This window comes from Ranitomeya variabilis, chromosome 1 (assembly GCF_051348905.1).
Source record: "Ranitomeya variabilis isolate aRanVar5 chromosome 1, aRanVar5.hap1, whole genome shotgun sequence".
Taxonomy (NCBI): Eukaryota; Metazoa; Chordata; class Amphibia; order Anura; family Dendrobatidae; genus Ranitomeya; species Ranitomeya variabilis.
The window spans coordinates 849,685,849-849,697,898 of NC_135232.1; the positions used below are offsets into that span (position 1 = coordinate 849,685,849).

The window sequence follows — 12,050 nt, forward strand, 5'->3', positions numbered from 1 at the left end:
ACAGTTGTGGCTTCTGCGGAGAGCTGTAAAGTCTGAATTCAGCAGAATGTCTGCATCTCCCGCTAGCTCTTCCCCTCTCCGTAGAATTCTAAAAGCACCAACTGTCATCTCCTGTCTCAGAAATGGGAAAATCTGTCTTCATTGCATCCAGTTTTTACCCCTGAATTGAGAATGAATGATCATTCCAGGAGGAGGAAAAGCAGATTTCTTTGATAAGGTATGTTATAAGGAAAGTTGCTTACTTTCATGCGTATTATTGATTTATGAAAAAAGATTAAAAAAGACAATAGCTCTAAATATGGAATTTTCCATGCATCCCTGGCATAGACTTATAACTATGGCAATAGAATGAACATAACAAAAAGTAACATACTGTACATATCATTCTTATTATCCTTCATAAAATACAAAGCTACCAAATGAAAACTGTCATTGGACAAGTGTGCTTTATGGCCCCACTCCTGTAAAGTTGTTCGTGAGAAGGCCAAGCCAAATCTACAGTTGTGGATAAGACAAGATGTGGAAGCCTGATATATGCGGCTTTTCTTTAGCTCTATGTTGGATGTTATTGTAATTACTTGACCTTAAAGAATTTTCTTGTGGTTGATGACCTGGTGGTAGAGCATAGTCCTCTGTGAGTCGTCAGGTCATCCACCTTCAACCCGGCGGCTTGTTTTTCATCTTACTGTTCTGGTCAATGCACTAAAATACATACACTCTTGTAAACGTTATTTTCTCTTTTTATTGAATTTCTGCAACATTGGTTTGTGCTAAAGGAATTCTCTTTATCTTGATGTTTATGATCATGATAAGGCTCATAATGGTTTGATGCTGACTGATATTGAGAGCAGGTGTCTACAGAGAACTTCGTATATGCTCAAGAACTCATTAAATGGCCGTATACAATAGGTATAAATTTAGCCGTCCATCCAACATTAATGGGAAGTTCTGACTTATGGTGAAGAGTCAGCTAGATTAGCTGAATTCATCATGGTTGGCTTTTTCTGTTAACAAATGTTAAATATGAAGATCAAAAGGCGGAAGACTATGTTGTCTGGTCTTCCAGTAGCCAAATAACTATACTGGAGGCCGGTTTACACAACAAGATTAGATACTTGAAAATTTGCTCTCATCCATCGACCCAAGTAAAAATGTCTACCAGTTATACCACAAATGTGCAAACACTTAATTGTTTATTGTTTATTCAGACACAAAAACGGTCATTGTCAGCAGCTTATTCCCTTGGGGATGAACAATTGCACAAAAAGTTTTTCCTACATTTCTGCTGATGATATTGCAGCCCCTTTTTAAGGGTAAGAAAACAATCAACTTGCTATATTCTCAAACAAATATTGTTATGGGCTGATGGGCCTTAAAGGGAATCTGTCTTCAGATGTTTGCTGCCTCATTTGAGAGCAGCATGATGTAGGGACAGAGACTCTGATTCCAACTATGTACAGTATCACTTACTGGGCTGCTTGCTGCAGTTTTGAAAAAGTTTTATGTGTAGCAGATATCCTGGCTCTCAGAATGCTGAGCTCTGTATAACCGCATCCATACCACTGATTGACAGTTTTCTGTGTGCACTGTGCATAGGCATAAAGCTGCCAATCAGTGTTAGGGGTGGGGTTATACAGACCTCATCAATTTAGATGACTACATGGCAGCAGGTTTACTAGACCCTCTTTCCTGCTGATAAATCAATGATGTTAAACTATAGCAAACAGCCTAGTAATTGAGGCATAGCTGGAATCAGGGGCTTTGTCTCTATATTATGATGTTTCCAGATTAGATGGCAAAGTCCCGGTGACATATTCCCTTTTAATGCTTTGGAGTTTTTTTTTCTATTTTTTTCCAGGTTTTTAGTGTGCTCTTTTTGAGTTCTTTGCTACATTTCCGGCTTTTACCAATCTGTGCCACAAATTGTATAAACAATCATACTTGGTTCCACGGTCACTGATTCTTTCTTTGTCATTGTTTTAAAATATTATGTTTGGATATCTGGAATGCTTTGTAGAAATTAAAGTAAGGAATTATGTTTCCTGTTTGGAGATTTCTGTTAATATCCACATGAAAATAAAAAGGGGGAAGCAATTAACATGTCAATAGTATGATTTCTTCCATGTAAGGTTGCCTGTACATCAACCATGCCACAGGAGGGACGGTCTGCTCTACCCGCAGAAGTCACAATGTTTGTTCTAAGATTTGTTACACATTTCTTTCACAGTCTGACAGCCCTTATTCAGAAAAAGTCCCCAGTATTAAAATCCCAATGGACATCATGGAACAGGAACCGTTCCTTTCCGATAGCAAACCTGGTGAGAGTGAGTAGATCTAACCACTTGCATGCCACCCGTGAGCAGTCCTTCTCACAAATCACTTTCCCGTCACTCATCTTCTAATTATCTTTTTGTCTTCACGTGTCCACTAAAGATCTTGCCTGAGCTTCTAACTTCATCCCTTACTGTGTTCTTCATGAAATAACCTTTGTAAAACCTATTAACCAAATACCGCATTAGGGTTTATAGAACTTCAAGCTGTGATTAATAAGACCAGTAAGCATTGTGGGATTCCATAAAAGCTTGACTTTTTTTTTTCAGATTAGTCAGTGGAAGAAAACAGTATACTATGGTAAATTTGAGTCCTAGGCAGAGTCCAGCCCATGATAGTGCTGACATTTGTATTGCTTGCTTGTTTTTTATCTTAACTCTTTGACCAGTAACCCACATTGATGATCCCAGAATGTTGGTAGTCTCGAAGGCCACATGGGCACCACACGTTTTAAGGCTACCAAAGTAAAAAGACATGGGATACTGAGGCCAAGGCTGGATTTTTATTATTAGTAATCATTTTTGTAATGTATTGTGGACCCACACAGTGGTTTACAAGAACAAATTCCCCATTTTTATTTACAGCTCTTGCTGTGCGTCCATCTTATGGTCCATACTCATTCAATTTGCATGTTTTTCCAAGTGGCTAACCCATATTGCATACATAACCTTTCACAGTCCAATTCTCCTGGTCCCCATTAGAAATCAGGGATGGAGAGTATGCACTTCCCTTGCCGTAGGCTTCTTTATATTGGCATGGCAGTAATAAATGCCAATATTAATTGTTATTATTTTTGTTTAATCCTTTGCTTGCAGATATTTGACCCTTGTGAGAGTCTTTACTAAATTCTCCAGCTCATATTAAACCAAAGTATTAATTCTAATCCTTGATTGCAAGTGACATGTTAATCCTGATCTCAAAAAAAGCTTGCGTATTACTGACCTTCGTTCCAGCGTAGCTAAGCACCGTGTACAAAACTACACTTAAACTTTGTCTTTTACATCATTTGTCTGGTGGTTCTTAGTAATATTAGGTTATCTAAGAAAAAAATCAACTTTTCCTCTAATTCTTTGTGTTCCCAACTAATTTACAAAACTATTAATGATCATGATTATGCTTGGTCAGTGATCCTCGTCATCTCCAGGACATCTTAATTCACCATCAACAGATGATTTGTCATTGTGTTTCATCTGTCATCTTCTGTGTTTCCTTCCATCTTCGATCACACCATGTAGACGTGTCAACAAATGTATTATACTGATACTGTAATGTCCACAAATCATTAGGTTTCCTTTCTTTGCGATTTATTGCATGTTGTTATTGCTTGAAGGTGTAGACGGGAGTTGTCTACAAGCTATTGGTTTCCATCTTTATTATAAGGATATTAGAACTTCTGCAAGGAGATCTGTGATGGGATTAAAGTATTAGCTGAGCTATGAGCTTATATGCATTGAAAGAATTTCACAGTAGGCAGAAAAATAATTGGCTACTATTACTTGGCTGCATGTTCCATTTACACTATAGGCTTTCATGTTAAGACATCATAGCTTACCAAAGAAATTACTTTTTTAGTACTTGGAGAGTTGTCAGGCGTAAGTGCCATTTAAGCCTTTTGCTGATTGAACCTAAAGTTCTTAAAGTTGTTACAATGTCTGATGCTTATTCTTAGGAAATAAATAGGAAACCAATACCTTTAAAAATTGAAGTAATCTACATCTTCTTAAGGATGGATATGCTGTTATTTCACTGTATCTTTTCTTTCAGGTGCCATGATTTGTCAGTAACTACTTGATATTAACCTCATCATTTCACTCCATGATTATCCATTATCCCATTCATGTATATTATACCTATGTGTGTTAGATGTTACCAAATGACAGCATACTAGTAAATATATACAAGATTTCAGACTCTACCTCTTTGAGAAGACCATTCCTAGCCAGATTATATTTCCTGTGCCACATGTTCTTTTTGAAGACCACCATCTGGAAGACCACTTTTCAATGTTATTTTGGTTGCCACTATTTTACATTAAATCTCTGAGTAATGTATATAAATCATGCTTCTATAAGCTAATATACAAATGTCCCCTTTCAGAGAGGAAAAGGACTTGAAATCTAGCGCCATCTATTGGATGTAGCAATCTTAAATGTAAATATCGACCCTTTAAAGAACCTTGTCACATGACTTAGGAGAAAAAGCCAAACCAGGCACTCCATTTGTAGATTTGTGTTCTCTTAGTGCAGCTCCTCAGTGCAAGACCAGAGATCTAATTTGGTTAGGTGAGAGGCTTCTAACTATGTCAATCACCTAGCCAATCAGATCTCCTGCTTTGCACTGATAAGGGGCAAAAAAAACAAAACACGTGCCTGTAAATGGGGTTTCTGGTTAGGTTTCTTATCCTTAGTCATGTGGTTAGGCTCGTTATAGGGTTGATATTGACTTTATGGCTGCATTTACTTGTTAGCACCAGAGTTCATCTGTGAAGATGCTAATTGCCATACATATGTTATTTCCCAAAGAAGCATTATATGGCCTATAAGCCTCCTTACAATGGCTTGATGCTCTCCAGAAGGAGAAACTTTCCCCATGAAGCTAATAAATGGTGGGCCACACTTTAGGGTATGGAATGAAATAGTCCTACATTATTCTCCTGAAATGTATGGATTTTAATATGATGGAATGCTTTCAGCCCTACTTACAGGTCAGTTGTTCTCCTGTGCTATATGTTTGTTTTAACACTTAGCACACAGATACATCATAGCCTTAAGCTGTTTTTACATGTCCTTTATTTTGGTGGGCAGGTGGTCTTCAGAAAACATAGAGGATACATGGCTGAGTTGGGCCGGATTCATGTACCAAACTCATACATTTCTCTGAATGAGTTTGTGATGTGGACGAACAGCTCATTGATTCCATCCACGACGCATCCATGTAACGTCCATTACAGACAAACACATGATTCTTTAGTAGTAAAAAAAATCCACAGTAATGTAGCCAACATTTAATGTCATCATTGTGAGTACCAGTTGTCACTATTTCACTAATATTGCATGTATTTCCTATAATATAGCCTGGCTACACGCATATAATTGATCTGTTTTCTTCTTTTATTAACTAAAAGCAGGAGAAAAGCCATTCACATTCCTTGAACGACACACATCTTGCTGAAAAGCATCCTTTTACTCAATCAACTATGCCAAGGTAAGCTGTCTCATATACCAAGATCTTACTGTATACCTAAGGGTGCGAATATGCACCGGATTTCCAAACTGTATCTTGCTGATGGGAAATCCACTGCATATTACAGTATCAGCATTGTAGATGAGATTTTATGGAAGTCCACAGTGTAAATTGACTGGTTCTGCAGATTTCCAGTCCAATTTCTATTGTGGATTTTCACTGTGGATTTCAAATTGCAGCAGTTCCACAACCAAATTTGCAACAAAATCTGTAGAATTTGGTATGGCTGTCAGTGCAGATGAGGCATACCCCTAATGAGGTTTGTTATCTTTTACCAGAAAATATATGATAACCACTACTTGGAATTGTATCTATTACTGCTACAAGAGACCAAAATGCAATGATAGCTCACTTCTATAAGGCTTTCTTCATTAATTAAAGAATAAATATCCTCCTTTTGGTCAATTATTCTGAAGTAACGACATTACATGGGGTCTATTTCTATGATTCATAGTCTGTGTAGTAATGAAGGGAGAGTATGTACTGTACAGTACCACAGCTCCATAGCTGTCGGCTCTGCCTGCCCATGCAGTGCACACAAATTAACCCAAGAAATTAATGGAAGTCTAAAATTACTATTGAAACCAAGCAGCACCCTTGGCATGGCTGAGTAGTTCAGTGCACTTATCCTCCTACATCTTTTGCTGAGTAGTTCAGTGCACGTTTCCTCCTACATATTTAGCTGAGTAGTTCAGTGCACTTTTCCTCCTACATCTTTGGCTGAGTGGTTCAATGCACTTTTCCTCCTACATCTTTGGCTGAGTAGTTCAGTGCACTTTTCCTCCTACATCTTTCGCTGAGTAGTTCAGTGCACTTTTCCTCCTACATCTTTCGCTGAGTAGTTCAGTGCACTTTTCCTCCTATATCTTTGGCTGAGTAGATCAGTGCATTTTTCCTCCTACATCTTTTCCATCTAACTCCACCCTCCCGTGGCTCCTGTAAATCCAGAACTGTCAATTAAGAAAGAGGTAGGCAGAGATAGATGGAAAACAAGTAGGTGGTAAGGTGCACTGAACTACTCAGCTATGTTAAGGGTGCTCTTGAGCTTGTTTAGAGCGGTCATTTTTTTACTGACACACTCCCTTTCAATAGGGCTCATGGTATTATGACAGCATACTGAAAGATCCAAGGGTGCACCAAGTGCGTGGACTCGGTTTAAACTGTGCTGACAGACTCCTTTTAAATATTACTATTATTTTTTATTATTATTTATATACAGTAGCACCATTAACATGTACATGAGAAGGGGTTACATCAAAATACAAATATCACTTACAGTAAACAAACTAACAATGGCAGACTGGTACAGAGGGGAGAGGACCCTGTCCTTGCGAGCTTACATTCTACAGGATTATGGGGAAGGAGACAGTAGGTCGAGGGTTGCAGTAGCTTCAATGGTGTTGAGGTGGCCGTGTGGTCATTACAGGCTGTAAGCTTTTTTGAAGAGGTGCGTTTTCATGTTTCTTTTGAAGGATCCAAATGTGGTGGATAACCGGACGTGTTGGGGCACTGAATTCCAGAGGAAGGGGGATATTAGGGAGAAATCTTGGCGGTTGAGTGAGGAGCGAATAAGTGTAGAGGAGAGAAGGAGGTCTTGGGAGCATCGGAGATTACGTGAGGGAAGATATTGAGAGACTAATTCGGAAACATATGGAGGAGAAAGGTTATGGATGGCTTTATAGTTCAGCATTAGTAGGTTAAACTAGATGCACTGGGAAATTGGGAGCCAGTGAAGGGATTTGCAAAGAGGGGAAGCAGGAGTGTAGCGAGGAGAGAGATTAATTAGTCGGGCAGCAGAGTTAAGGATGGACTGGAGAGGTGCGAGAGTGTTAGAAGGTAGGCCACAAAGGAGGATGTTGCAGTAGACGAGGTGGGAGAATAGCATAAGTAGTGTATAATAGGGATAATATGTATTTACATTACATTCACAGCCCGTATACTATGTGCCAAAAGTTTCAATTTTCCTGGTCTGGAATGCCAGAAGTGTCTTTTTAGTATTGGTCACTCCAAAACACCTTTGCATACCTTATTTTTTTTCATTAAGTGAAAATGCAATACAGTATTTAGCTTTACGGGACAAATCTACATTCAGATGAATGGAATAATAAAAGGTTGCCATCAAGATTCCAGAGTGCCGTGTAGAAGAGACATAATATAGTTTTACTTTCTATGGTCTCAATCAACATTGTTCAATTAAAGCACATAATCCTCAGAAATATGTTAGAAGGTAAATAGGATTAACTAAATCTGCATGGTGGTGTTAAAAACACTTCAACTGGCTTTTGAGTATGCTGCTGGTGGACTTCTATTACCAGCACTGGTGTGTGAGACCTGTAAGCCTAGTGGTCCAGGGAATAGTAGCATTTCAGTGGACGGGTACGTGGTAATAGGTACATTGTGTGGGGAATTTGGTGAGGAACATATAGAGATGTAGCATAACGGAAACAAGACCGTTTATACAAATTGTACAATTATTCCCAATTTTCTCCCTACAGTACATTTATTACATGGTTCCTGCCCCATTAGACCTATATCAAAAGCTGTATTTTGCATTGTTTTTATTTTATTGTAGGAATGGACAGCACATAGATGACAATGTGTTGAGCCACTGATATGCATGGCCCCATATACTTGCATGGGTGATTTTAATCTGTAACTTGAATTAAAAATATACATATCGCTGTGATTTTTCATGGACACACATTCTGCAAAAAATCACAGACATGTGAATAGCTTTTTATAGGTTATAATTAGCAAATGAAGGAAAAAGTCTGCTCAGCCACTAGGAGATCCGAGGCATAGAGACTTGTGGTTCAACAAGGTAGGGTAGGAAAATAGCAAAAATCCAGCATCAGGATCCTCTATAAAATCATATCTTTATTACAAAACAGTATTATAAAATGTCGCACTTATATTTCCCTAAAGATTATAATGAGTACTTATTCTATCTGTGAAGAACAATGATAGCACGGTACATTATGTGAAAAACAGAAGTTTCAATGAATCCTAATTAAAATGTACAATTTATTGTGCCGTTTTGAGTTTTTGAGATAGGGACTTGTAGTAGTTGTAGTATACTGCTCTTACATAGAGCTGCATATTGACTGCTTCCGGACCGCTTGTAGATGATAAACATCTGAGTGGTCCATTTTCTATTCTGCAATGATGTTCTAATACATTACTGCGTAGTAGAGGAGCCGCATCCAATCCTGCAACTGCAGGAGCTGGGATCTGGCAGTCAGGTACAGCCAGACTCCCCATATAGAAGACAGAAATCATTTGTTACTGTAGCGTTGTGTACGCAGTATTAGGAAGCACTAAATAAATTGAAAATGAATGATAAATGCATAAATGGGACACATTTTTAAATGTATTTCAGTGGCCATTTGTGATCCTAAAACATATACCGGTAATTAACAAAAAGAAACCATAAAAAACAGACACACTTCCTTTACCGTCCCCCCAATATCGTACAAAATTGGCAAAAAAATAAAAACAAAGAGTGTGACAATGGCAAAAATTGAAGCCCCATGTATCACAAAAAAATGCAATAACTATTTGAATACCTGAATTTTTATTTTTTTTTGCCGGCTCTTACTCCTCTCCTCATCCCTCAGTCCTAGGTTCCTTTCTCTTCTCTCTATATACCACCCCTACTGGACAAACAATCAATAGATTGGGTTCCAGTATCATCAGACATCACCCCCACCCTAATACAAAACACCCAGAATTGTTTGTCCACTGTCCCTAATATACTGTTCTCCGTCTATCTGAAACTGAATCTCTCCAAAACTGAACTTCTTGTGTTTCCTCCTTCTACTAACCTTACTCTATTTGATATTGAAATTACCTTGGAGGATTCAACCATAACTCCCCAGCAGCACGCCCGCTGTCTTGGGGTTGTATTTGACACACAACTTTCCTTTATTCCCTAAATCCGATCACTCACTCGCTCATGTCACCTGCATCTTAAATATTGGTCAGAAAGACACAGTATGCCAGGCCAGGATAAGTGAGTAAGCTGTCACATGTAGATAATAAAGTTGTTAGTCTCCATCTTAATGGAAAAAATGTTGAACTGTGCACAATCGTCATGTAAGTTATAGAAAAGTAATTGAAAATATTCTAAGGAGGTAGAGATCTTATAAGACGATATGCATATGAATGAAAAATGAAGTCCATGCTATACACAACATTTCAGAAGAGACATATAACAATTCTTGTTTTTTTTTTATTTCGCTTTCCAGCCCACCAAGAACTCCCATACGACTTGTGCCTCAAATTAGAATAGAGCTGGAGCCAGACGAAGACACTTATTTCTGGAGAAGCCGGGGAATTGAGACGACATTGTGAAACAATAAACCACTTTCTTTATCTTTTTGGACTTTTGCTAGCCAAAAATTAAATCTCCTACGCTCCATTGACTTTTAATGCTTGACAGGATAGCATTCTGTAAATGGCTTTTGCTGGATAAAGTGCTTCCACTGTGACATATACATCCCGGCTAGTATGCCAACCAGTCATATCATATAATATGTCATTTTTTTGCCTTTTTGACTGTATATTCCAGGACTGGATGGAAAAGAAAAGCGTGATGAACTGTCTCTATTTTACGCAGGAATTTCTGTCTCGATAAAAAGCAACTATGCAATATAATATAGAGCACTAGATACGTACACTCCGTCTGATAGATCTGCTAAGGTGTTTCTTACAAATCTAAAACCATAATATTAACCGAAGTAATTCTATATTGGTACTTGACTGATGATGTATTAATTATAAAGAACCAATTGCCATAAGGTAATATGCCCCATTGTTATGCATCTTACGCTATGAAAACGCTAAAGAGTATTTCATATTCTAGCTTTTGTCTTTAAATTATGGGGCCTAACCTTCAACTTATATATTGTTAATTTTTTTTAAGCTTTTTTAATGACTGTAAAAAAATGATTTTTTTTTCCTGCAGCAGGAAACCTATAGTGATAAGTCGTAGGTCTACCTCTCATTTGTAGAAACTGGCTTTTCTGTATGAATGTCTTGTATAAAATGTGATTTATATGATAACAATATTCATTCTATAGGGCTCAATGAAATCTTAGCATTTTTGTACTTGTTTTAAACTGATCAATGAAGTCATTTCAGAGGTAGAAGACAATTTTTTTTTAATGAGGGAGGCAAGGGTTAACTTATAATCCATTATTTTAAGTGGTGTGAAAAGTATTTATAAGTATATAGGCAATAATTGATCATAGTGACTGGTAACAGGGATCAATAGGCAACTCGAGATGCTGGTTGTTTTAAAGAAGAAACAATTATTGATGGCATTGACTTGTAAAGTGAAGCTCCACAATGCGTTATTATGCCTATATGGTAAGCCTGTGAAAAGTTTTACCTCTTTGTCACATATCCTTATTACGTATTTTTGCTGCTTTGACTTATTTTTGGTCATTTTGTTAAAAAAATACATAATTTCTGCCTGGAAACTATCAAGATGTTTGTTAGCTGCATGATGGGAGAATGTTCTCTTAAGGCCAGTGTCCCACTTGCAGTTGCAATGCGAGAAACTCGCGTGAGTCTCTCGCCTCAATTCCCGGCACTGAAAAAAATAAAAAAAAATATAAAAGTTTAAATCACCCCCCCTTTCGCCCCATTAAAAATAAAACAATAAAAAAAATCAAACCTACACATATTTGGTATCGCCAGAATTACTTTTTTGGTCGCCACGACATTGCGTTAAAATGTAATAACGGCCGATCAAAAGAACGTATCTGCACCAAAATGGTATCATTAAAAACATCAGCTTGGCACGCAAAAAATAAGCCCTCAACTGACCCCAGATCATGAAAAATGAAGACGCTACGGGTATCGGAAAATGGCGCAATTATTTTTTTGTAGCAAAGTTTGGAATTTTTTTTTTACCACTTAGATAAAACGTAACCTAGAAATGTTTGGTGTCTATGAACTCGTAATGACCTGGAGAATCAGTGGCAGGTCAGTTTTAGCATTTAGTGAACCTAGCAATAAAGCCAAACAAAAAACAAGTGTGGGATTGCACTTTCACAGCACTTGGAATTTTTTTCCCGTTTTCTAGTACACGACATGCTAAAACCAATATTGTAGTTGAAAAGTACAACTTGTCCCGCAAGAAACAAGCCCTCACATGGCCATATTGATGGAAAAATAAAAAAGTTATGGCACTGGGAAGGAGGGGAGCGAAAAACGAGAAAGCAAAAACGGAAAAGGGCAAGGTCGAGAAGGGGTTAATAGGTGAGTTTTTAAATTGCCATAGGGTTAGGTAACCTGGAGTTACTAATTATAACCTTTACTTCCAGAAGTAACCTAAAAAGGCACTAAAAGTACATTTCCATACAGCATTACCATTAAGTTATAACTAGTGTTGAGCATTCCGATACCGCAAGAATCGGGTATCGGCCGATATTTGCTGTATCGGAATTCCGATACCGAGATCCGATATT

The 12,050-nt window shown here is 37.8% G+C and overlaps 1 protein-coding gene across 12 annotated transcripts in view; it reads left to right on the forward strand.

Annotated features, from left to right (window-relative positions):
* Positions 1-9,958, forward strand: part of SLC4A4 (solute carrier family 4 member 4) — a 375,082-nt gene extending 365,124 nt beyond the window's left edge. For 3 of the 12 annotated variants that reach the window (XM_077276704.1, XM_077276753.1, XM_077276764.1), the window contains 2 exons: positions 5,456-5,535; positions 9,822-9,958. In XM_077276704.1, coding sequence (XP_077132819.1) covers positions 5,456-5,535; positions 9,822-9,927 — 186 coding nt within the window. In that variant the 3' untranslated portion in view covers positions 9,928-9,958. Of the gene's footprint in view, positions 1-2,227; positions 2,325-5,455; positions 5,536-9,821 lie in introns of all 12 variants that reach the window. The other 9 variants (XM_077276720.1, XM_077276780.1, XM_077276727.1 and 6 more) reach the window with 5 other exon arrangements.
* The last annotated feature ends 2,092 nt before the right edge of the window (positions 9,959-12,050 follow it).